Below are 27,765 nucleotides of genomic sequence, written 5' to 3' on the forward strand. Positions count from 1 at the left end.
AGATAAAGAGCAATAAGATCTATCCTGCAACAGACTTCTTGTAGTGGGAAGTGTGTTTTCACATCAGATTATTTGGTTTGTCTTAAGATATGTAGATTGTGGAGCTATGTAAATAACAAGAAATGTGATGGTGACATTTATGGTGTATTTTAAATATTTAAACTGTCTCGGTTCGTGATTTCGAGGTGTATAAGATGATGATGTGTCAGGTTAAACTATAAATAAAGTAACTTCATATGAATCTGACGTGAATATCAGTAATACACCAGTTCCAGATCAGATCTGGATTTAGGAACAACAGGTTTTATCTGAAAGGGAGCATCTGTTTTAGGTTCATTTTTTTACGACTGTCTCTTTGTGTTTGTGTGTATTTGTGTGTCTGTAACTGATCAGAAGTCTGATATGGCCCGTGAGCTCACGATGTCAGACAAAGCAACCACCACAGCAGGTTTGTGAGTAGTTATAAAAGGACAGATATTACAGAAGGGGGGAAAAGAACATATTGCTATTGATGAGGCCCGGCATGCGCCATATTCTTCACCTCTCCTTCAAATCCACTCACACCTCCCTCCCCTCCTGCGATGGACGCACAAAACACACTATATTCTACAAGAAATAATTGCTTTTGTCTGGAAGGAGTTTGGATCGGGGCTCCTCTGCGCTCGCCCTCATCTGGAGAGGGGGGCTCTTGAGGGACAACCGGTCGCTTCTTTATATGGCTCCTCTTCTCCCTCCTCCTCCTGCTGCTCTGCTTCTTTTCTTTTTCCTCTGTCTCTCTCTCTGTCTCTCTCTCGTTGGGCACGCGGATGTCATCTGTCAATGGGGAGTGGGCTTTTTTTCTGAGGAGGGGCCCCTCCTTTGTGACATGACGTGTGTCTATGCATAGATGACATCAAAAGCAGCAGCTCGTAATGGAAATGTCCTAAATCACAGAGAGACTAGATTTCAGCACTACAGATGACGTGGCTGCTTTAATAACATTAAAACACTGATATTTTAGGGAGCTGGTAATAGTCATAACTTTGTAGTTTTTCTAGAGGAGGAGGAGTTATGGTAGAGGCCGCAGCACTTATACTCTAGCATCTGAATAAGTAGTAAGGATTATAATGAAAAATATGAAAGGGGAGATGCTGTAGTCACTGCCCAAAAGGAGTCAAGGTGGAAGGGCGTGTCTGATAGGTGAAAGGCTGAAAATGTGAGTTAAAATGTAAAATATAAAAAGAGCTTAAGTGTCTAAAATGTCAGCAGAACAAAAAGTATACTGAGATTTAAGTGTGACAGAAAAAAAAGTGTTGAAATGAAAGAACTGAAGTGAAGTCACGCTGGCAACATAAGCATTTTTTTTTTTACTTTTATTTAATAAGGAAAATATGAATATGTAAATATGAGTAAAGTACAAAAAAATATATACACATGACAGAGTAAGTCAATTTCTGTGGGTTAAAAAAAAGGAGCAGTAATGTTCAGGGTAACATTTTCAGCCTGAAGTTACTTAAAGTCACTTAAACTGACCTTAAATGGATTCAGCAACTCCAAAAGATGGTTTGGAGCTGATTCCAGGCTGACAGGGAAGTTTTTGGGGTTTTTTTTAACCCAAATTCATCACCAGTTTCAGAGGTGGATGGATGGAAGACTGAAGACTATAACTTTCCCCACCTTTTCAGCGAGGTAGCAAGTAAGGCATCTGCCCTATAATTAAGAATAATTCCGTGGCTGAGTCAAGGACAAAGGAGGCCATCAAACCCTTGTGGAGCAGTAAAGGTCACAGTACTGACAGTTCAAGTGCAGATAGAAATATAAGGTTTTCCATCATTAGTTTTAATGTGGTTATATTTCTAGCAGAGAAAGAAGAGTACAGTTGGTGTGTAAATATCAGCTCATGCATTAGTAGTATTTCAGCAAGTGAAGACACAGGCTGCAGTGGAACACAGAGCACTGGCAGGAGCAGAGTGAGTGCTGCTGCTGTAAAGTGAGGACAGAAGATTTCTGATGATGTTTTATCCGTGTAGGAGGCAGTTTATGGGCTATTTGACGGTTTCTTCCTCTCCCTGCATGCATGGACATTAGCATTGGCAAAGAGCCCGGGGGCCTTTCTAAATATGAGGGGCTATAATTGATCGATAACTTATTAACAGCTCAGTCTCACCTCGGAGTGTATGCAGAGGGAGGGAGAGAGGTGTGGTGCGGTCGATTTTCTTTTATTGACTGCGATATTTAGCGTATGGATTTTTCTATTTAAAAAAATCTATGTTGGCAATAATCTTGAGTGTAAATGCGCAGCGCAGATTGGGGCAGTGAGTCTTGACAGCCGGCTGCTGCAGACTGAAGAGAGAGGTGATGGCCGGGAGGCACCTTTCTTCGGACACACACACTCACACACACTCAGGAAAGCTGCAACTATAAAACATTTCTGGCCAACCCTTAATAGGAAAAACATGCAATTTAGATTCAACTCAACTGACATTTTACGCATACACGCACGCAGCCTTTGCGAGCCCCAAATAATTACTAATTTAAGACCCGTGGTTGTGCAGGCTTTGATTATCCACCTCTAGAAAAAAAAGCATTAGTTGAGTAGTGCGAGTGACCTTGCGTAGACCAGAGCCGCTTAAATCTATATAAGCGAGAGGGAGAGAGATCCACCTGCTGAAATATACATCAAAGCTTCCCCCTTTGATTTCATGTCCGCACATTGTGAAGAGGCGATCGATTTCCCGGAGGCCGGCGATGATGTGATTATTGGCTTCATTATAATGAAGTAATCAGAAGATCAATTGGCCGATCAGCGCTCGCCTTGTACGAGATTACGTGCTAAAAGAAAAGCGTCGCGTTCGTGGAGGAAGGCTTTAAAGTAGTAAAGCAGGGCTCTTATGAGAAGCTGTTTTTTACATAAACCTTGTAAACATCTTTCAGACAGCCACGCGTATTTGTAGTATTTGTAATATTCATCACCATCGAGTTACTTTGTAGATCACATACAAGTGCCAATAAATCTGCAAGTGTGCGCTGAAAAGAAATGTTTGCCTCCAAGGGGCAGAGGCGGGACTGTGTGTTTCTCTTTGTGTATATGTATATGTATGTGTGTGTGTATATTTGTGCTGTGTGTGTCGGGATAAAGGGGGTCGCGGTAGAGAGGGGAGGGAAGAGGGGTAAAAAAAAAAAACACAGATGAAGGGGGGCTGGATATCTCAGTCTCCCGGGCAGAGCGCTTCGCCGTGCCAGAGTGCGTTCAGGCTGCGCGGTGTCGGACCGAAACCACCGGGGTTCCCAAAATAAACTGAAGGGACGCTGATACGCGCGCGCGCACACACACGGAGGATACACACAACGGAAGACTGAGAAGGAGAGAGAGAGATACACACCGGCGGATGGCGGAGCAGAGCCAAAGAATAGACAGTGCACCGTAAAAGGAAAGGGGCAACGCTTTCTCCTCGTCTTTTTCTCGCTTTCGCTTGCGCATCAGTTGAGGAAGCCGGAGGACTGAGTTATTTATTAATATGGATTCATTCATTTATTTATCTATCGATTTTGCTTTAATTAGTGACCCCCGGTAGAGAAAGAGGAGAGAGAAACAGCGAGGGGAGGAGAGGGAGGAGCGAAAGTCAGACGGGGGTGCCTGCGTAGCCTTACTTTATTATTTCATTAATTCTCTCTTTTACCAAATAACGGTTTTTATAGTGTCGCTTTGCGTGCGTGTTTTCTTCAGCAGATCAGCCAGCTATTAACCAAATCTTTAGGAGAACCAAAAAGCAGCAACTCCACTCTTACACGGACAGTTGCTTTCTGCCTTTTCCTTACCGAGGATTCGCCGGTGGACTGCGTTTGTTTAGGACTTTTAATGAGAGCGCAGGAGGGAAAATCCATCTTTCCCCAACCCAAACCAAAGCAAACCCGGCCGAGGGGTGAAGACTGGGTCCGAGAACCACTGAGAGTCTAATTGTGCCTGTGTTGCATCCTGTAGAGAGTATCTGAGTGACGAGCACCGACTGCACCGGATTCACATGGGTGCAATGATAGCAGATATCACCAAATGGCCAGTCACCCTCAGCTTGTATTAGCCTGTATGGATAACCACTGGTAGCTTTATTTGTTCTCCCAAAGCCAAACAGTCTTTGCTGCGCGCCCAGCACATCGCTGCGTGTTCGTGTGTGTGCCGGACTAGATCAGTTCAAGAAGACTCAAGTCAGAGGAACAGAGTATCCATCTGGTTACCACAGCTGTACAAAATCCAGAAGTAGAGAAATGTGAATCCAGAGAGACACAGAATCGATTCACAGAAGAAGAAAAAAGCCAAATCCTTAATCTCCTTTTTTCAAGCCGTCCCAGCATCCTTACAAACGGCTGTCCACAAACCTGGAGATCATACGAAGAAAAGCCAAAGAACGACGACAGGACCACGAATAGGAGAAGAAAAAAAAAGTGAGACTAAAATAAAAACAACGACCCCCAGGTCGACAGAGGACCATGTTTGTCCCCCTGCCGGTCCCCTTCGTCTTTCAGAGAACAGCGTCCGACTTCAGCGCCTGGAGACTCAAGTCCTCGCTGGCTCCGCGGTCCAGTCCCGGTAAGACACCTCTCCCCGGTCCCATTCCCACTACTGTGTACCTATACGCAAAGAATCACAGTTGTTCATAGTTTATATAATTTTTTTTTTTTTTTTAACCTGCTAAATCTAGATTTTTAAAAAGTCTTTACGCATCATTTTATGTTTCCAGTTTCACCTCAGGTTTCTCAAACACCCAAAATAAACTTAAATAAAATACACGCGTGTAAACCGATGATGCAACATACAACCCACAAACTTCATTTTCCATATGTGAAAGATGCAAAATGCACTCCATAACCACTGTAGACGCAAAATGAAATTCTTTAAGAAACAAAAATATCATTTATTTATTTAAAAGTAGAAAAAGCAGATCAGACTCTCAGTATTAAATATTTCAAGACATTTGGGATTTCTTTGAAATTACACAAGCAAGTGATTTTTGTCAAGGAATATTTGAGGACTAAATATCATAAAAAATGTGTATTTTTATTATTTGTCATTATATCCTCACGAAAAGAGGGAAAACGACCAGTTTAACTCGCAATACTTACTTGCATGTAAATCCAAAAATGTAAAAACACACCCCAAATTGGATGCATGAATATAGGGGCCATTAGCATCCATCACAGTCTCTCTGAGGCGCCACACTCTCTCCTTATCTTTTCCTCTTTCATCCATGGCAATCCATCCATCTCAGCCTCCATCCCATCTGTCTCCTCTCTGCTCCTCTCCTTCGGTCTAACTTGGCTAGGTTTGTGGGGAATATTCATGGTCATCTATCGATCAGATTGTATTGATCCCTGACAGGAGGCCACATTGGGAAAACAGGAGTACAGTTAAGTTGGCTGAGGGAGAAACTTTGCCAACACAGGTGATGATGTGAGAGGGGAAATGGTGGCGTTTTCAAGAGACTGAAATTGAAATCCATATATTAAAAAATCAGAATAATTTAATTAAGGACTGATTTTCTTTTAATATTCTTTTAATCTTCGGGATTAATCGGTGGGATTGTCAGTCAATACTTGGTTTTTATGATGACCTTGTGATGCTTTAATGCTCTGCTTTAATAAATCATGATCACTATAATATTGCAGTGTGATCAATATTGACAATGCACTTCTCTGGATTAGCTTTCTTTGTTTGAATATAAAAATCTGTGATGTGCTGTGCTTTATAAATCTAAATGTAAAATTACAGTGTTAACAAATCAGCTGAATGTCTTAATTTTGTCGTTACATTTGGTTTTTAGATAGGTTGTTCAAAGTTCTCCCTTTCCTGCCACCTCCTGGGTAAAACTTTGTGACGTGTTGGTCACAGAAACACGAGTGTGTGCACTGAGGTGTGTGTTTGAGCAGGATTCCTGGAGGGTGACAGTGCCAGTGGCTCCTCTGTCCCACCTCCCATCCATCCAGCCGGAAATTTAAAAAGACAGATGGGGTTAGGTGTGTATGCTGAGCCGTGCCGAGCCGTGCAGGGATAATTCAGGCTATCACCTTAAGTAGGTGTCAGGAGGAGAAAAACGGTTGTGGTTTTTAATGAAACCTCAACTGCTTCTGGCGGCTTTGACAGGCGACATATAACCACCGAGCTTCTGTTTCGGGGGAGGGGTCTTTTTTTTTTTCCTTTTTTTTAAGTTGATCCTTTAAGAAATTAAAGTAAAAGACCTGATGGGGGAATAGGGAGGAGAAGTGCACACTGGGAGCAAGGGGCCAAATGAATGATTGAATGAATAACAGAATGAGTGGGTGCATAAATGAATAATAAATAGATGCGAGGGTTAAAGTATCAGTGAATTAACAGGTGAAAGAGTCATTGAATTGAATGAATAAAAGCAATAAAAGAATGAATTAGTGAGAGTGGGAAAAGGAGTTTAATGCTTTGGAGAGAAATAAGCCAGAATGGAAGATTCTGTGTTAGCAACGACACTGTGGTGTCAAAGGGATAATTAAATGGCCGTGACTGAATGTGGATTATTAAATGAGGAAGTAAATTAGGAGTGAATAGGTGAAAAACAGAATAACGAGGGTAGGAGTGAGGCAGCAGTTCCTCAGCAGCTCAGTCTGCATGGTGTATTTTCCACATGGGAGAAAATGAAAGGGTCAGAGTTCTTGTACTGGCTGCTTTTTTTTATTTAAACATGTTGGTGCGATAAGCAGCCGATACACACGAGGGAAGTAAAGTAGGTAGGAGAGCAAAGGGCAGCACTCATCCCTCCTTTCCCCTGTTATTTCTCCGCTTTTCTCCATCTTTCATCTTTAATCTCTGGAGAGAAAGAAACTCTGAATCCTCTGTTCCTCATTGTCTTTCTCATTTCTGTGAAGTGTTGACTTGACACAAAAGCCTTTTCTGTAAAATGCAAACTCTCCCGTCTTCCTCTCGCTCCCTTTTTCCCCTCTCCCCGTCTATCCCTCTCTTCCTGTGTCTTGTTCCCTATGGACGGGGGGGAGTTGTTGAATTGGATTTGCCCAGTGTGGTTTGCCTGGGCCCCATAAGCCACTTTAGCTAAGTCTGTTACCCACAGTTCTCTGCCTTTCTCTCGCTCTCCCCTTCTTTCTGTGATCTGACCAAGGCGTGCATCTGTACCACTCCGTGCACCTGTAAATGTGTGAGCACGCACACACCTGTGTGTGTTTGCGTTAGTGGGAGCAAAGACAGGAGTGTCGAAAGTCTAAGACGAGGTGAGTGAGGTTCAGTGGAGAAGGAGCGAGAGAGTGGTCCTAAACAGCAGACGCTTGCAGACAGTGGCTCTACAGTGGATCTAAACCAAGGGCTTATGGGTTTTTTGTCAGCTCGACTCTTAAACGCTACAGTGTTGAGACCGCTGGCCTCAGCTGAGCGGGGCCACAGACACATCACTGCAGTCGCACACCTTTAAATTGGTCACTGGATTAAATTTGTCATCTGAGCTTGATAATGTTTTCTTTATATTTGTAATGTTGTACTTTATTAAATACATTTTTAAGTGCAGTAAATGGTTCCAGCCTTGGAGAAACCGATGGGTTGGGCTACTTTCATGATTGCTATCTATTAAAGAAATCTGGCTTGAGTTTTAGTGCCTTTAAGTCCCTGGAATCTCCCGCTATCAATTCAGATATTGTTTGGAAATGCATCACCCTGAAATCTGACTCTATCCCAGCCTATTCACACTGCGGCTGTATGAATGCAAACATTATTACAGTGAGTGGATCCTATAACTCGTGAAGTATACAGAAAACCGCTGGCTTTACAGCTCGTGTGCTTTTAGTAATGAAACCCTTTTATTACATTAAGCCTTTTCTGCCTTTTAGAAACTCCTATCATATTGTTGACCCGTAGAATTACTTCGCATTCACAGAGTTATTTCGCCAGGAATGCTGTGTTGTGTATTTTCATTCTTCCTGAGTTGTTTTCAGGATCCAGTGTTGTGAATTAATTAAAAATAGATAACATAGTATAGATGTGAGCTCTGAATGCGATTGTTGTAGTAGCTCAGATTTCTCGCTGCTTGTGTTAGTTTGGGGAACTTGTGCATGGGGCAGTAATGAGGATGAACTCTGACATCTCATCAGTGTGGTCATAAACCACATCACATCTTTGAGTTCTTTACTTTCCAGCCATTAATACACCCAGAGAAGCATTCAGATCATCCACAGTTGAAGAGTGGAGACTAGTGTTTCTTGGCTCTTTTTCAGCTTCACATCTTTGCCGCAAAGACTTAAAACCTTCTTTTTTGTGCAGCCCGGTCTCTGCAGCGGTGTGTGTGTGTGTGTGTGTTTTCAGAGGGCAGTGAGGGCGGAAAGGGACCTGTAGCTGCCTCTGCTCTGTCCCTCCTCTGCACCACAACAAAGGAAATCTAAATGCTCTTTTATTTTATGTACACTGCTGTAAAATCCTCCAGGGCCACTGTGGCCCATATAAAACTGAGAGCTGTCAAATTCACAGAGAGGAGGCACATGTCTGGATTGAGAGGGATGGTTTATTTATGTTGGCTACTGTGAGAGGCCTCTTATTCCAGGTGTAGTTATTCAGCACAGTGTTCTTTTTAGTCTCTAGTTCAGCGTGTTCAGACGCGCTTTTCTATTTAGATTACCCCGCAACACATACGTAAAGTCATGATGATTCACGATCAAACAAAAAAAGCTGTCTAAAAATATCTGTGCAAGTGGCATTAAAAATACAACAAAGGAAAGCAAACGAGAAGAAAAAGCTTGTGATGGTTATAAATTACCTGTAAAACGGTGCATACTTAAGAAATAAGTAAACATTGCATTAGTATTGTATTGTTCAGCCACAGTGCAGAGAAACTTTATTTCAAAGTGCATATCCCACGCGCACACACACACACACACACACACACACACACACACACACACACACACACACACACACACACAGGGTGCTGCGTGCTGTTTGATAACTACCTCCTCTCACACCCAGGATCTTCACCTCGTGGAGCCCAGGAGGGGGTTGTGAAGTCTGGGCCACATCAAATTGAGGCCCCTGTGTTCAGATTAATTGGCTTTCTGTGTTTGTGGAGCACACGTTTGTGCGATTATGGATAACAAAGCTTGTGTGTTTGTGGGAGAAAGATGTGATTTTTGCTCAGGTAGATGCAACGTTCAAACGTGTGTTTTTTTTAATTTGTGAATGAACTCTAAGTGAAGCTGGTTACAACGTATATCTGTATATATTTGAGTTTATTCAATGAGGAGGAAATGCATGCCAGCTGGAATTTATATAATTTGAACACGTGGGTGTGTGTGTGTGTGTGTGTGTGTGTGTGCATAAAGCTACCAGATCTGTGTGTGAGCAGGCAGACAGGTAGACGATTCAATAATTGCACGTTGAGGTCAGTTATGGATCTTTCCGGCATGTCTGGTTTATCTGAAAACCACAAGAAGCTCATAGCTGCCCATTGTGTGAGTGGTTTTAACCTTCCACCGCTATTGATTAGCCAGCATTGACTGCTCTCTCGCCACCCCATTTGTGAGTGGAGACTGTTGATGTGTGTGCATGAGAATTTGTGGTTGCGGGTGGATCTGTGTGTATTGACACGAACAGCTGCCACAGATGTGTGGGAATGCGAGGAAGCGGCGTCTGCATGTGTGTGTCCGCGTGCGTATGGATCAGATTTTAAAAGGGGCAGCGTTGTTGGCGAGTCCCGGTGCTAACGTGATTGCGAATGACAAAGCGTCCAGGCGGGTTTGTTAGCTCCATAATGGGGAATCAATAGACACAACACAGATGTCAATACAACATGCTTTATTGCGTTAAGCTGCCTCACCCCCACACTGAGCTCTGTACGTACACACACACACACACACAAACTGCATGTGACGATGTATCCGCTTCATTCAAATGCATCCAAATATTAAAGTAAGTACGTGACATGCATATCAAAGAGGTTGTCAGTGACACATATTTTTTGTTTGGCTGTTTATGAGTCGTTTTATTTGCACCACTGCTCAAAAGCCTGAGGTCGTTTCAAAATGTTTGAGCTATAAAAAAAAACCCCACATTGGTTGTTGAAAGTATAGCATTAAATTAATAATTCATTAATGTCTGGTTAGACGCAGAGACGCCCAATTTCAGAAATCATCATCCCTGTTTAAATTTTACATTTACATCAGGTTAGCGGTCTTAAATGCCTTCTGCAAAGTGAAGATGTCATACAACAGTTTGTGTTACTCCCTTCACAGAACAGTTCATACTGGCTCCAGCCAGAGAGAAAAGAAGTAGGAGGACCCAGTGTAAGTGGACACCAAGAAAAGACATCAGAGTCTGGAGTTTGAGAAACAGACACCTCACTTGTCCTAAACAGGCAGCTTCATTAAAGGGTATCTGCAGCAGGTAGACTAATCCTGTCAGTGAATACAGTTTTTATTTTAATATATAATAATAATAATAATAATAATAATAATGGATTGGATTTATATAGCGCTTTTCAAGGCACCCAAATTTGGGGCGACCGTGGCTCAGGGGGTTGGGAAGCGTATCTGTAACCGGAAGGTCGCCGGTTCGATCCCTGGGCTCTCTGTCCTGGTCGTTGTGTCCTTGGGCAAGACACTTCACCTACCGCCTACTGGTGTTGGCCAGAGGGGCCGATGGCACGATATGGCAGCCTCACTTCTGTCAGTCTGCCCCAGGGCAGCTGTGGCTACAACCGTAGCTGCCTCCACCAGTGTGTGAATGTGAGAGTGAATGAATAGTGGCATTGTAAAGCGCTTTGGGTGCCTTGAAAAGCGCTATATAAATCCAATCCATTATTATTATATATTAAAATAAATCCATCATAGATTATCAGTTCAGTTTCAGTTGATTTTTTTTGTATAAAAAAAAATTACAATTAAAAATTTGAGGGGAATTTTTGGACTACAACTGGACCCGTGGAAGCAATCAGCTAGTCAAATATGTTGATTCTTTAATGAGTATAGCATTTAATTCCTTTCTTTTACAAACAACAACATTTATGACCACATAGTCTTTCATTAACATAGGGCCGTGTTATATATCAATTAGCACATTTTGTCAGGTTAATTGCTTTACTTGAACCGCCTGCACACTGTGACACTGTTGTTGTTTCTCAGTGTTTGTTCCACAGACAGACGTTTTCATACATACTTGAAACTCTTAAAGTGTAAGCCCAGCCTGTTTAGTGTTCTCTTTGCATTTTCACTGATGTTAAAAAATCAAAAATGAACAAATTAACATACCTTAATTTTTACATGTCAGCCAAGCAACAAACAACCATGGACCTACCAAAACTGCAGTCTCTCTAATGGCCGCTGGAGGCTGGATCCAAAAAGGAGTCCAGTTTAAAATGCCAAAACTTTAAAGCAGAAATAAGAATGTTTACAGCTTGCTTAATGATATGATTTTGGTTTTATATCAGATGTGACATTAAATCAGCTAATTTGTGTCTTTTTGGATGCAATTACCTGGTAAAAACTGTGTTTAACCATTTGCCTGGTCCATGTTTGTTTAGTGAAATTCGAGCATTTTCTTTTTAGCATTAGCTCAAAACACCACGCTCATTCCTTTTGCAACAACGGTCACTTCTTGCACCAGAAAACAAAACAGTGATGACCATAAAGTCAGAGTATCAGAGCTGGGCTTACTCAATCGGTGACATCACAGTGGCTACATCTGTCTTTTACATACAAGTACTGGTGCCAGCGCGCGTTTCCTATCACACGCCTCATCGTTAAAAATAAATGTAAATTTACCAGAAACATAAAACATTGTCATCTATAGCAGATGTAATAAATGTCCTGTGCATTACCTTCACACATGCACAAACCTTTGCATGCAGCATTGAACACACACACACCTATACAGAGACCTTTTGTCTTATAGATGAAAAAAGCCATTTCATACCATGGACACTTCCTGCTGTGCAGATATGAAATAAAAACGTTGCCACAACAAAATATGGGCGCCTGAACTCTGCTTCCCCTCTGCTGCCGTCTGTATGTCAGTCCATCCAACCAGCTAAAAACTCTTATAGTTACCGTGGAAACATTCATAGGCCATTAGACACACATATAGGAGGAGAAGAATCTAGGTAAACACTGTCCTCCTCCACACATAAACACACGTGCATCCTGCATTGGACAGTCATCTTAGTCTTGCGCTCTTGATGGCTGCCCTTAATGGCCCAAAGACCATTAAGGGCTAAATTGGCTGTACTCAGGCTATATTTGACTGCCCTCTGTGCCCCGCTCTCTTTGGGTATGTAATCGGCAATCATATGTAAGTGTGTGTTGGTTTGTGTTTGCAACCATGTCTGTCCACGAAAGCACGAGTACCCTGTGTACTTCTTGAGTACTTGTGTCTGTAAAATTGGTGTTTCCCTGATGGCTTGTTGCAGAGTACGTGCGTGTGTGTTTATTTCGGCCAGTGTCCATTTTACACCCCCGTCTAAATAATGAATCGTGGGCGCAGCAGGGGACCTTTTTTGGTTTAACACCAATGCCCACCCTTAATCGAATGCACTCAGCGTGTGCTGCCCCTTTGTCCGACAAGGTGTCTGTCGATAGGCTTTCTCCTCAGTGCACATAAATGCCATAAAGAACCCCGTGCCTATTCATTCATCTCATAGCTCACATTCCATCTCTCCACACTCCTCTCCACCTCTCCCTTCACTCCCTCTATCACTCTAATTCCCTGCCCTTGCCCAGCGTGCAACCTGGTCTGTTTGGTCAGAAGAAGGAAAGGCAGGAAGAAAAGGGAACACGAGGGCAGGAGTCAGAAATAAAGGCATGAATGCTGTTCAAGGTACTGAGAGGCTGGTTTCAGGTCAGGACTGCTGCTTGCCTTCTAATTAAGCAGAATAATGAGGTTTTACGCTGTACACCAATTAGGGGTCTGTGTGTGCATGTGGCAGTGTTAAGTGATACATGAAGGTTTCTCTTTGGGATTCTTGGTTCATTTTAGCACCTCTTGCTGTTTGAAAGCACTCCTTTTCTGTAAACTCGACGTGTGCAGTGAATGGCTGATTTATCATTTACCTGGTCAACTACTTGCATCCATGGAGGCAAGAGGATCTGTCAAAGCTGTGAAACCAAGTATAAGAATGGAGAAGAAAGCTAACCTAAGGTCCTCTGAACGGTGCATGAAAATGATATGAAGCAGAGAGAGTTATAACTTTTGCTAAATTTCAACCCTTGTCTCTAAACAGGCTTTTACATGAATACATACACAGTTAGAAGTGGCAGGCTCCATTTTTCCTAAACCACAATATGCTGAAAAATACAAAACTTCAACAAAAACACATGTGAGGCAAACAGAGACGAAATGCACATAACAAAACGGGTTTATTAGCTTGAGATTCATGCACAATTATCTTTCTAGTTGTCACGCATTTCATTGGTCCATTAAACAAAAATTGTCCAAATATTTTCTGGATTGAAATGTTTTGTTGATGAATGAGGTCAGAGTACAATGGAGCTCACATAAAACAGTAATTGCAAAACTCCAAACACGAAACAAAAAGGGGTGTCGCACTGATAACCTTGATGTTTTGTTATTCATTGTTAATGTATTTCTAACGGTGCTTATATGTTATTGTAAATAATTGAATGTTTTGTGCCTGTTTTATAGTTTATAATTCGTTTCTCATCACCTCTGATCACCTCTATTTTAAGTTTGTGGAAAATTACAGTTTTTGGCTGATAGGATTAATATTAATTCAAATTATAAGTGATTATATCGTTATCATGAAAGTCTGAAATCTTGACAGTTGAAAAAAACATGAAAGCAGGTAGTTCACAGTAGAAGAGGACCATGCTAAGTGCTGCTCCTGTTGGCTAAGAACATAGAGCTGATGTTCCAAAACGGTGAAAAACTAGAACTTTGATTTCTGCTGTGACATTGAGATTGTGGTGTCACATTTTGGCATATAAGTAAGGATCCGTGCAGCAGGTGGTGTACAGGTGTAAGGGCATAGTCTTGGAGCTCCTTAATTCCAATGGAGCATCATTTAAATGCTGCAGATTGTATCATTGTCAAAAGCTTATATCATCTCAGACTGGATCCATGACCATGAGTACTCGAATGGCCTCCAGATTCACCAAGTCAGTCCAACAGTGCACGTTTAAAATGTGGTCCAAAGAAGAAGTGCATGGTGAAGACGCTGCCTACAATTCTGCAGCAACATGATGCAATTATGGCAGAATGAGCCAAAGTAACGAGGAATGTTTTCCAGAACCTTGTTGAATCAATTCCACGAAAATTCAAGCCTGTTTTAAATGCAAAAGTCGGTCCAAACAGTACAAGCAATCTCGGACTACTCGACTTTTAACCTGCTTCAAAAAGTTCAAAGTCATGTGTACGTTTAATAAAACCAAAGGATGAGTCTAGACATCGCCACTTAAAGCAGGTACATTTGTTCAGGACACCACAGTATGTAATCTGTATGTAATCTGTGTCCAAAGGTTTGTGTCTTCTGGCTTCCATTAAATAAATCTGATGGTCAGTAATTTCAGCTCCCAGGAAGCAACCTAACTCGTAAATGACATAAATTATTTTTGAGGCAGACAGCCGTAATCTGACAATTCAATTGCTAAATTCAGGACTTAACCAGCAGTCATTTACCATTAGTCAAAAAGTTTCATGCACTGCAATTATGTGTTTTTTAAGTTTTTTAGATGGTGTGTGTGTGTGTGTGTGTGTGTGTGTGTGTGTGTGTGTGTGTGTGTGTGTGTGTGTGTGTGTGTGTGTGTGTGTGTGTGTGTGTGTGTGTGTGTATTCTAGCTAATGTCCATCACTGCCTGCTGCCGATGTGTGTAATACAGAAGTGCTGGTCTTTTGTGCCAACCTCAAGGCAGTGATCTTGTTCCCCTGCTTGCTTGAATAGAGAGAACAGGGCTTAGGAAAGGCTCCTGTCCTCCTTCACAGGTTTCTGACATAATGAAGCCAGTGTGTGATCTCACACAAAACCTTCCCGTGGAAGTGTGAGGAAGCTCGTCTCGCTGCTTTTGCCTATAGAGATTAAAATGACAAGCAGGATAAGCAGGGAGCGTGTGTGTGTGTGTGTGCCTGTCTCTACTTAAGTACATCTTCCTCTCTGAGTGTTTGCATGTTTACGCGCCACTGTAATGTAATCTCGCCGTTTGCAGTGCCGCAGGGACGTTTAATGCTGCCCAACATAGTTTTGATCGAGTAAACCACACACGGAGAGCCAAAACTCTTCCTTTGTCTGGGCCCTTTGCATGTCTGTGAGTGTGTGTTTCTAAGGAATATGAATGCTTTCAGCCAACAATGCATTTTTCCAGCAGCTGATACATTTAGCTAATAAACTCGAATGACAAAAGTCAGGTTTGTTACATTGGATTCCACCTCTTTTGTCTCCTCGCTCCACCCGTCCATCCCCTTGGCTGGTGGTCACTGCAGTTTTGGGGAACAGGGCAGATTTAAATCCCCCCCCCCAATTTAATTTAGCTGACAGGAGTTATGGAAATGAACTTGTGGGACAGAGAAAGGGGTGTGTGATGAGAGGAATGGATGGATGGGAAGGAGGGGTAGGGGTCCCCTTATTTACCTCAGGAACACCACGTCCTTCCTGTCCTCCCTGTCCCCAACCCCTCCTTCTCTTGAGCCTGTCTTATTGAGGGACCAGCAGTGACTGTGAAGGGTTTTTAGTGAAAAACGTAATATCATGTAGGAGGAGATGGTTGGGGGGGGGGGGGTCTGTATGTATGCACAGAGACAGAAGTAAAGTGACAACAATAGAGGATGGAGAGTGAAAGGAATGGTGGGGGGTTGGGGGGTGGACAGGCACTGGGTCCGGCCCTTTTTAATAAATCTGAGTGCTCTGGTTAGTGCTTCAATCTCCTGTACTCAACTAACCCCCTGCACACATTACACACAAACACACATGCTCTACCAAATACATACATGCACTTACTCTCTATGACTCATTTTCACCCACATATGCGTTCGCCAGACTACAAGCTCAAGGGCTTTTAGAAGGTGTTTTTTCCAGACTGTACAGCTGATGCTGCTCCTAATTGTACTGTCCACCAGATGTGGGCACAAAAGTATGAAACACCAACTATTTTTTACATTTAGTGTTTTAATATGAACTTTTCTTTCTTTCTTTTTTTTCGTCTGCTGAATTTTTGTCTTGTTCAGGAGATGTGCATTTTCAACAAGCATAAAAACAGGCTAAGAGATATGCTAGTTAGTGAGCCCACAATCACCTGGATGTGCTGTAAATAGTGCATCTAATGCATGCAATGACTCCAGTGTGGGTGCTTTTTGAGCACCTGGTGAATTAAAGCAAAGAAACAACACGCTAACACACTACAAAATATCTGCAGGCTATGTACCTTGCATTTCTGGGTCCATTTTGTTGTTTGAAGGTGTAATTTTCCTATTCGTCATAGATAACTGGCCCAGTACAGATGGCAAGATGTCACGTTAAGACAGCTACAGTGGAATGTAATTGCAGAAAATCTTTCGCCTGTCTAAAGCATCAACAGTAAACATCAGGTTTTGGTCTCAGCCACTCAGATGGAAAGAGCAAGAACCTCTTTATAGAGGTTCCACTTTGTGCCAATGTTTAAGATTCACACCGAACAAAATCTCTGCATAGATTCTTAATAATACGTAGTCAGAGACGTGGAGAATTTTTTACATTCCGTGTCCGTGCTGTTGCCATTGATATCACTTTTGCTGTTAGTGTATACAGTTCAAATCCAACAAGTTCAGGGCCGTCCTTTGTGCGCTGTCAAAAGCCTCGATGGAAAAATGCATGAAAGTAATCACAAAGCTAAAAAGCAGTCAGTTAAAGCAAAGTGGAAACATTAAGACACTTTATTGTCAGATAAAATATGGAACTCACAGTGGGCTGACATTTAACCGGGTGAGAATATAAAAGCGTTATATGTTATTTTGAATCAAGTGCACCTAAAGTGTCTCCGTGCCACAACACTATTGTATTTGCTCAGGTGGTGTATAGGTTAACCTATGTTTTGAAGTATCAATCTGTGACTATAAATGAAAACATAACAGGTACAAGTAAAGAGTTTCAGCCATAAAGAAGCTATATCTGACTTAAATTTGGCCAGTTTCTCCTTCAAGGTCTTCTTATTGTTCAGCTCTGGACTGCTTTCTGGTCTTATCCTGTTTTTAGGAAGTTTGTTTCTGACCACTTGAATGTCTGATAAAGACAACATTATTAGCCTTTTGTCAATTTCTTTTTTTTTTTATTTAACAAAGCATTTCTAAACATATTGGATTACTTTAAAAAGCATAAATTATCTATATTGCACACAAAGCACAAAGCTTGTAATATCAGGTTAAAACTGAGGTTTATCTTCTAATTTACACAGAGTATAAAAACTCCAGCCAGGGTTGGGCAGTTCCAAGTGGTGAGAGATGTTAATAAAGACCCTAGAAAAACCGCCAAGACACCTGTGAGTGACTTAGCCAAGTCGGGAATTTAAATCCCAAAAAGACAATCACTAGAACCCTGCCAAGAATGGAGAGCAGACTAAACCATGCCAAGTACAGCCTGGAGGATGATTATGCATGCTGGAAGCGTCTCTGTGCTCACATGAGGCAAAACCAGAGCTCTTTGGTCATATAGATGCTGCCTATGTTTGGATATAAAAGGGAGAGATGTGCAAACCAAAGAAACATGGTGGTGGGAGTATTATGCTGTGGGGTTTCAGTGTATCTGGAACTGGGAATCTCGTTAAGGTTGGAGGGAATTGTGAAGAAAGAAGGATATGTGAAGGTTTTGAAAGAAAATGTGGATATGGGTCATCACGAAACACGTCATTCCTGGTGAAGAGCTACCTCCAGAAGACCAGAGCGAACATTATTGACTGGCCTGCACAAAGCCCTGACTTCTGTGCGGTGATCTCAAGGCCAAGGTCCACGTAGGGACACAAATGCAGAATAGATGATTAGCATCAGAGCGTGGTGGTGGGGTAATTTTGACTCTGGGAGTTTTTGTTTTGTGTGAAGTAATTTTGTAAAATAAAGTAATTTAAACATCCAAACTAATTATCATCCCTCATGACGAGAGCTCATGACGAGGTCTTCAGCAATGACCTAGAGAATGAGCAGCAGCTTTCAGCGAAGGAGACTGCAGTGTCATAGCCTGAAGGTGAAGGCACTGGGTCAGGAGCATGCTCATTGTTTTTTTTTTTTTACACAGGGTTGTTCACAGTGGATTTGTCCTTCAGGGTCAGACTGTCAGTCCCGGGTTTTGCTGTAATGCACGGAGGCATCTAAGTGAAAACATCTGGTAAAAATCACCTGCATGTATGTCATCATACCTCAGTGTGCCAGTCCAGAGCAGACTGAACAAGAACCAACACAATGTTTGTTCACTACCCGTTATTGCTCCAAAAATGTATTCAAATTAGAGGATTTCTATTTTGATGCACTAGAAGAGATCTAGCATATGATGCAAACACACAAGTGGAAGCTAACAGAGCTCTCCTGGCAAAGCTTAAAGTGGTCCAGAGCTGCATGAGAAGATGACCGTGAAGGAGAGATTGGCCAAATTTAAATCAGGTAAGGTTTGCAAGAACTTCGTGATCATGCTGCTTCCTTACGTTTGACTCGTTTAACAGATACTGATTCAAAAAGAGCTGCAGACATTATGCTCATATCTAAAGCGCCCAAAACACCAGTGAAAGAAGAATCTAAGCTATGTGAGACACTGTATTTCTAATATAAGTGTCTCTAGAAAAATGTAGAGTTTTGTTGAGGAAATGGAATTATCAGATTTGATGCCTGTTGCTTGAAGTCTGGGCTTCATATTCAAAACTGTACTCACTAGCTGATTTTTGCTCTACGTGATTTAAGAAGCCTTTGTTAGGCTGTGAAGTTGCACCGTACTGTATCCCCCTCTCAGATGCACAGAGGCCAGACATACTCACGGGCAATTTTGAACACATAATCGTCTTCACACTCTGTGACTCCAATCTCTTCCGCGTACAGTACACACACATTTACTACATCAGATAAAAGAGGGGAAAAAACTCTTCTTTTTTTCTCTTCACGCTTTTTTCTCCTCCTCCCAGCTTACCTCCTTATCACCGCCCCCTCCTCTCTTCTTCTTTATCCTCTTTTATTATCCTCTGCTTTTTTTCTTTAGCAGAGGAGTGCTCCGTCCAGAAATGAAATTAATCTGTTGTACTACACCCCTCCCTCCTCCTCCTCTTCTTCTTCCTCCCTGCTTTTCCTCCTCCTCTTCTCGCATCTCAATCTCATTCTCTCTTTGCTCTGTGGGGAGGATTGGACTCGTCACTTTAACCTCTTCATATTGGATATGAATCTGTTAGCCTGCCTGCCCCTCTCTATAACACTCCCCACCTCAATCCACAGAGTTCACAGACACACACAGAAGCTGTGTCACACTTATTTACGCACTTGCATGCACACACACACTGTGGTGAACATAAGCATGCACAGACACTGTACTCACACACACTTCATTCCACACAGGTATCTAAACAAATCTCTCAGCAAATCCCAACCCTCGTGCGCACAGACCATAAACACACACACACACACATACACATGTTGACATCTCTGACAAACCGTCCTTCAGCGGGTTTCTCCCGGTGCTTCAATCAAAGCCATTGATATGAATCTGGGCTGTTTTCTCCATGCTGGCAGCAGCAGTAATATAGCAGCTGTACTTTTTAGCAGCTACACATCTTTCATCAGCCCCCGCCCTGCCTTTTATTCCAGCCACTTCTATGTAGATAAGGCAGATATTGCTGGGTTTTAGCTTTGGCCTTGGCTAAACCATCCAGCCTTATTAGTGAGGATATCGGATGAATGAGAGAGGCTTCATACTTCATATGAAAAAGGAAGGCAGGGAAACGTGGGGAGGGGACGGCGGTAGAAACAGGGGGGGATGAGGGAGAGAAATGTGGGGAGTGAGCGAGGTTCTCCTTAATGGTTCCCCCTAGGGGTTTTAGTGGCTACACGAGCCGCGGCAGCCACATACAGTCGTAGCAGTGAAATGGGACAGATGAAGATCCTCTCCCTCCTCCTCCTCCTCTCTAAAGAGTGGTATGAATATGGTAAATCCGCTGTCCGCTTGGCGGCATGATTCTCTCCCAGAAAATGGCCCTGTGTCTGCGTCCCTGGGGGGTATAAGCTAAGGAGATTCTGCATTTAGGCCCAGCACTCACTCCCTTTCTGCTCTCTGGGGGTTTGAAAAGGCCCGGCCAGCCCCAATCCTCCTATCTATCTCACAACCACAGCAGCAGCAGTGATAGCACACCACACGGCAGTTCGGCTTAAACATGGTGGCTGGAGCTGCACAGCCATCGCTATCTGGATGCACGGCTTTTACACTCACACGCATGCAGAGCCTCTATCCATGTCTGTGTCTCACTGACGGAGTGAGGTCCATTTAGCTAGTGTTCGCCCGAGGCAGTGAGGGATCACCGGCGACCATCGTCATGTTCTGTTACACACATGCATTCACACACATTCGCACACGCACATACACAAGGTTGTTTTTTTGCTACCAGCTCTGCAGCTCCAGTCTTGTCGGGGTCAGAGAACATGGTTGGATGGCAGCTCGCTCAGACAGTCTGTCAGTCATCCATTACTGCAGGAGACAAAGCATTCAGTTTATTTGCACCTAGTTGGCCTTAGTAGTAGAGCTGGGGAATATAGACACAATCCCACAGCATAATATTTCTGACTCAATACTTTCAGTGTGGATAATGAGTATGATTATCGGTTCCTTCACACAGATTGTGTGTAACGTTATTCCAGAGGAGAAACACTAACGATGTCGGCGTAAAAGCCAACCATGTCACGACGATGTGAAAAGAAGGCTGAAAATTTCCCCGCTGAGTACCTGGGTCCAGATGGATCTGGATTAGTTTGTGACATTAAGATAATTTCTTGAACTTTTATTCATTTCAATAGGATTTGTAGTTGTAAAGATAAGAAATTAGCCCTTTTTTCTCTGTTGCAAAAGTAAAGCATCTTTATAAAAGTCAATCACTTGTAAGTTGAGCCAAGGAGGCAAGGGTCAAATTCAGACAAACTTACAAACTGGGCCGATCACATGCGCTCAGTGGCAGAGGTAAAGTCCTATGAAATATACAGTTATTGAAACATTAATTTCTATTAAATGTAAATATGCTCAGGTTGGTGATAAACATATACTTTGCTTTCCCCAAAAGATAGGAAGTTACAGCAAAGGATGACAATATATATATATAATAAATATGTTATCATAAAATAGAAGATCTCAGAATGTCTAAAATTACATGAAAGGGGTTAAATTAGAGAAAAAGAGGAGTGAAGAGCTTAGTACATCAAAAATCTGATGTACTAAGTATTGTGGTATGATGTAAGAGAGATATGTATCAGTCTTTATTGCAGTGAAGCTTAAATTGATTTTGCCTGTCCAGTAAGTGATGCAGAGGTCTGTATTTCTGTGCGCTCTTTATCAACATTTTATTCACCAGCCTTATAAAGTTAAACGTTAATTACAGTCAAGGTGCTGACTGATAGAAATCCAGTTTCTCAATAGCAGGAATCAGTCTTGTGGCCTTTCATTTCTAAGTCAGTTGTCTAATTATTAAAAGGAGCATCTGAGAAATACAAACTGAAACTTTTAGAAAAAGTTTTTATTCATTCAAACATCCGAGTTGGTGTGAATTGCTGTCATAGTGAATATCTGTTAATCTTGAAGTGTGTCTTTGGCTCTGTAAATTATTTATGGTGCAGAGTAATGGGCTCTGTGCAGCACAAAAAGGAAAAAGAGGCATTTAAACCGCAGGCTGTGAAGGTTACAGAGACCACGGTCCTAACAAGTGGAAATCATTACAGCATAAATGTGCATTTATTGAAGTATACCTCCGTCTACTTAAAACATGGTTCTTTTCATTTAACATACTGTGTGGAAATATTCACTGTTTCAAAGTTCGTAATGTATTATAACATCTGAAATGGTTAAATGGTTCTTTGTATTGAGCTGTGTGGTGGTAAAGGTGATCGTTAATGATGATGTTTATATTTGGTTAATATCTGTGATCTAAAAGTGTCTGAAAAATGTGTTTGAATATCATCAGTGATCAGATTTTGGACTCTGTTTAGCACACCTGCAATGTTGCTCTAATGTTAACATTTGAATTTAGAAATGATAAAATATTAATATGGATGTTGTCGGTGTGTTCATTCATGTGAGTTGAGGTTTGATTGTGTGTTTGTGTGTGTTTTTGAAATTAAACGGGCTCTTCTGTGTGGAGGGGAGTGCCTGTGTGTCCACGTGTGCGTTCGAATTAGTGCTTTTGTCGTTCAGCTGTGGCACATGTGAGCCCAGCAGTGTTTGTATAGTGCATCTGCCTGTGTGTGCATGTGTAAATCCATGCTTATGTGTTCATTTCCCAGCCCCCTACTCCTCCTCCTCCGGGGTAGCAGGGGTCCAAGGGCCCGGCGCCCTGTGTCATCCTGAACCCCCTCCTCATCTCCTTTGTCTGCTCGTCAGTTAGGGAGCGGTCCACGCGGGACCTGGGGATGCGGGGGGTTAACCTTTGCCCTTAACCCCGTAACCTCAGCCCTCCCTTCTCCAATGCCCGGAACAATTCATATGCAAGCGACCCATCACCAGCCTATTCTTCTCTTTCAATTGTCCACGCCTGGGCAGGCTGTTGTGTCAAGTCTCAAGTTCAAGTCCTGGGATGAGCCAGGCCATCCAGGGCCAGGCCAGACCACAACAGACCAGATCTGGCAGGCAGTGAGGGTCTGGGGGGAGGGAGGGAGGGGAACTAGTGTTTGCTTGCTTATATTTTATGAGGGTCAGTGAGAGATGGTCTGGCTCGTGTTTGGGGGATAGGCTGGGGTGACATGCTGGGGTCAGTCCTGCTCTGAAAAACATGCCGAGGATTTCATCTGCCATTAAGCCTCCTGCTACTTACAGAAGAGAAGAAAACATCCTGATTTATCTACTCGGAGACAATTTCTGTTTGAAATTAGGACTGCTACAATACGTGGTTTTCACGTCATGATTATAATGGTAAGAATTAATCCAGGATAATGACAGTACCATATATATAAATTTATAGAATAAAAATTAATGTAATAGATTCAGTAGAAATCTTAATTTTATATAATTAAAATTTTAGCTTTGTGTCTAAATGAACCATAACTGCATTAAAATCATTCAAAGTGATTTCTGATATTATCTAATGTGCATTAGTGACAAGATAGATATTTTATTTGTAAATATCATGAAACTACCAATGCTAGACAAAGATCAATAAAACAGCACGGCGCCCTGTGTTGTTTGTTTTAAAACTGAGCAAAGCATTTTTCTGAACACACCTATCTACGTTGACTCGTCAACCCTCTGCACTCATGGTGTCACATTTCTTAAACCCAAGATGAAACTATTAAAAACCCAGCTCCTGAAACTGACCTGCTAACATGATGGCACAGCTAGACCACCATGTGACAGTTGCTTATGGGTACTGTAGTTTTGCTACTTCAACATGAAGTAAATGGAGTAAAAAATCGATTTCTCAGATAATACGTTTGACCATTAGGAAGCGATGGCTAACACAACTCTGTGGCGTCACATCGTCTCTTGTAATGTTGTTCTCATAGAATTAAAACTCCAAGTGGGGGGAAAATAATCATTTATCAGTAGTGGAACTGTCTTTCCATAATTGCATAAACACAGAGGAAGAAAAAAAAAGACTTTATTATGTTGTTAAACAAAGATTTGATTGATGATATGCTTACATCTTGCATGTCATATGATGATGATGTCAGGTTTTGAACAAACACAGATTTCTCTGTAAATATTGTAGAAACTGATTAAAACTATTTAAAATACTTCAAGTATTGTGAAATCAAGGTGGGATAAACAGAGAAATACATTTCTTTTTTAATATAAAGATTTTAATACTAATATATAGTAACCTGAAATTTTGTTTTCATTGCATTTATTTTTATTCTAGACGGACTCCAGGACAGAATTTCACCTTTATCTTTCTGTTTTTGTGGAGGGGCTCATTGTCCTTCATCGAGGGGCCTGCTGTGGGGGTTGGTGCTACGGGCTCGGGGTCAGGGTCAAGGTGGGTGGGGCCTGGGTCAGCTAACCAGACGGATGCACAGACGGTGGACTTGACATTGATGTGGATGAGTGGATTAACAGGATCGGGAGGCTCCTTATGTTTTTAAGTGTATTGTCAGCGAGGACGATATGAAAGTGATGGTTTGTATCAGTTTGAGTCGGGAGGATTTAAATGTTTGTGGTTAGTAAGAATTCCAGAAATTAATTTTAGCCTCTAACAATTTTCATGTTTTTGCGCGGGAGGTGACTGAAGTTGATGCTCTTCCAGCGCTTACATTTTTTTCATGAGCTGAATTTTATTGGAAGCCAGATACATCTTATATTGGCTAACAAATGAAGTCTAAGAGCGCACACACACTGGCCTTCAGTTTGCACGTGTAACGGTGAATGAATGCAGTGATTGAACAGTCTCCTGAAAATAACTAAGCTTTCATTAAACAGAAAAATACCTCCATTGTCCCAGCGAAGCACTGTTAGCCTGCAGAGGACACTCTGAGATGAATAAACACCCATTGAGAGCGAAATAATAATACAGATTGTACATTGCACATTATCCTGAGAAAACATACAAATATGTTACAAATATTTTTTGTTGGTTTTTCTTTTCTTTTCTTTTTTCTGCAAAAGTGGCATTCCTTGAGAAGATGCAGAGCATCACAAAGTCCAAGGATGCGTTAAGTGGGAAAACAATTTCTTCAGGCATCTGACATTTAACCTGCTGCTTGTGTTTGTGGCATTCTTGCCGATAATGGGCTGGAGTTTGTTTTGAAAGCATCCCAATTGACAGTTGATTGAGCTGGCCTGAAGGTTATCCAGCAAATGGAGAATGACTTCTGCCCTCTAAGAGCCAAAGCTAGTCAGCTGGTAATGGTTGCTCTGTAGTGTATGTAGTTGGCGCATAGACTAGACCAATGATTTTACTTTCCAGATGAACCTGTGCTGTGTGTCGAGGATGCAAAATGACTGCCTGTAACAAAAGAGGATAACCTGTGCCTGTGGATGCTTTGTGCACACACTTGTCTGTTTGCATCATGCACAGCTGTCTGCCTGTCAAACTGCTGCTGTTGCTGTTGAAAATCTTCTTATAAGCAAAAATATTTTAGCTAGTACAGATTTTTAAACTAAATCTATTAATAACCCATATAGTTGACTTTCATACCAACAACTGCAGCTAATTTTGTGGAGGATTGTACTGATGGAAGATTCGTTTCAGGGCATCATGAGACTCTAAACTCTGAGTAATCAAAGGTAGGATAGAGCTGTCACCAGGATATCAGCAGAGCACAAGTTGAAACTGACTCTAATACTTATTCTGTTTCGTTTTGGCTCTTGCTTCGTTTGCAGTCAGCAATTCTTTGTTGATTGTTCGACATCGAATTGAGGTGACGCTCACTGTGTTGGAACTCCGCTAACTGTGTGCGTAAATGTGATGTGAGAGCTACGTCTTAAATGAAAACTGTCACAGAAACTTTAATCATTGTCATTTTTTACAAGTTGGATTTCACATTTGAATGTAGTCCAACACTAAACAAGATTTCTAGCAGGTGTAAAAAGAAAAGAATCAGCATATTGTTGAAAGTGATGCTCATTGGAGGCAAAACGTCCACAAACTGACTCAAAAGAAAAAGTTCTGGATCTAAACCTGCAAATATAGCATCTGGTGTTTCACCATGTTTAGCAAAGAAGTTCAGTGCACACATTCACTCTCCCTGTCTCACTTTGGGTCATTAACACAAAGCAAATTATTAAACAAACAGCCAGATTTTTACTGAAGAAAGAGCTTTTAATATTCATAACAACTCCCCCCCGTTGCAGTTTCTTGCCCTAAAAACGTGACCAATTTTAGAAATTCAACCAGTCATATAAAACTTTTTTTTTTCCTGCTGATTGCTTCTGTTTTATATTTTGGATCATAATGTGATTCTGTATTTTGTGTGCTGCAGAAGAGAAACCCATAAACTAGTTGTAACTGAGTCAGGCAAGTTTAAATATAACAAATGAAATGAAAGCATGAACCTTTTAAACATGACGTGAAATATAACACAGGCAGAGCTAACTTGCAAAAACTGTGAAGAAATGGATCCGATTTTTGTTTCAGTTTTATAAAATATTCAGTAGAAGCTGTGCACCACTTTTCAGTAATATCTTAGCGTCCTGCATTGAAAGGTTGCGTGTCTCTGATTGTTGGTTTGATTTCAGATTATAGTTTTCATTCCACATCTACCGTCTAGCTAGTCTGCTGGTGGTTTAAACTGTGGGAGGCACAGATGACTCCTGATGATTATTTGGAAAAATTACACTGCTGTCCAGTGAAATCCAAGTAACATGTAATTTTAGCATTTTTCTTTTTTTCTGCTTGCTTGAACTAAACGCTTGTTATTTAGGTACTTGGTGAGTTATCTGAACCATGAAAGTTGACACCTAGTATTACAATTTCAGAAAAACTCCACATATTTTTTTTTCGTGTCTAAAAATTGAGCTTTTTGCAAAAGCAGAGTTTTTGCCTGCCAACGATGATATGCAGTCAGCGCTGACAGCTTGCAACCTGTCATTGATGGCAATTGCCACTTTCTTCTTCTTCTGTTCCTGAGTGGTGAAATCACTATGTTCCAACTTGTCAGTTTTCTCAATCCAGTACTCTGTTTTTACCTTTTATATTGATAAAAGTACACACCGCAGATGTATTATTTTCTTGAATATGTGTATAAAAAAAGAGAAAAAGACTCTTAGCTGAAACATGATTCAGTGATTCCTGGAGGATGTGTTTACTTTTGTGGCTTTTTCACTTCACTCAGCATTAGCTAGCGTCAAATGTAGTGGTCACCAGTGGCCAACTCTCAGCCCTAATAACCATCTGAAAAACAGAAAAATCCAATAGAGCTCTGCTTCGGTCGTACTCGAAGGTAAGACGGCGTGAAACTGTCTCACTAACTGAATTTTTGATCTAGAAAGGGTGGAAGGTTTTTCTCATGTGTTTCCTCAAATTTATGATCGTATTCGGTATGTTAGAGGTTTTTAAACGAGGCTGTACTAAGATTCAAGAAAGATCCGGTTTTCAGATATTTCCAAATCCCATCACACACATCTGTCTTCCTCCCTCACACACACAGATTAGTTAACAAGCTTGGAAATGGCAACTGACCCAAACACGTATCGCTGCACCCTCCACACCTGCTTCTTCACTTTCTTCTCACCCCTTTGCTTCCCTCTGGAGAAGAGGGAGGGGGGGGGGGGGGAACCAACGTTAAGAGAGAATGGCAGTGGGTGGGTTTGGTCAAGAGAGATGGGGAGCAGTGGTCAAAGAAGAAAGAAAATGAGAAGGAAAGGGGAGAGATGGACAGACAGATACATCAGAGAAAGGGGGAGAGAGAGAGAGAGAGATGGCCTGAAGAATAAAAGGAGAGGAGGTAAGGACGAGTACTAAGAGAGCAGGAGAGAGAGGGAGGGCGACAGACAGACAGTGAGGCATTAAAATTCATGGCCTTTTTTATTTTCCGTGCTGAAAATCAATACTGTCTACTATGGATGAGGTGAGATGTGGACAACAGCGGTTGCTGGCCAAAGCAAGTGAGAGGGAGGAGAGAGAGAAAGAGAGAGGGGGTGTCGTCAATATTAGCAGTGACACAGCCACTGAAGGCCAAGGTAGAGTTGGAGAGGGGAGAGA

At 41.8% G+C, this 27,765-nt stretch overlaps 1 protein-coding gene across 1 annotated transcript in view; it reads left to right on the forward strand.

Annotated features, from left to right (window-relative positions):
• Nucleotides 1-3,121: 3,121 nt before the first annotated feature.
• Nucleotides 3,122-27,765, forward strand: part of pou2f2a (POU class 2 homeobox 2a) — a 71,872-nt gene continuing 47,228 nt past the window's right edge. The window contains exon 1 of the mRNA XM_026156447.2: nt 3,122-4,564. Coding sequence (XP_026012232.2) covers nt 4,465-4,564 — 100 coding nt within the window. The 5' untranslated portion in view covers nt 3,122-4,464. The remainder of the gene's footprint in view (nt 4,565-27,765) is intronic.

This window comes from Astatotilapia calliptera, chromosome 22 (genome assembly GCF_964374335.1).
Source record: "Astatotilapia calliptera chromosome 22, fAstCal68.1, whole genome shotgun sequence".
NCBI classification, from domain to species: Eukaryota; Metazoa; Chordata; class Actinopteri; order Cichliformes; family Cichlidae; genus Astatotilapia; species Astatotilapia calliptera.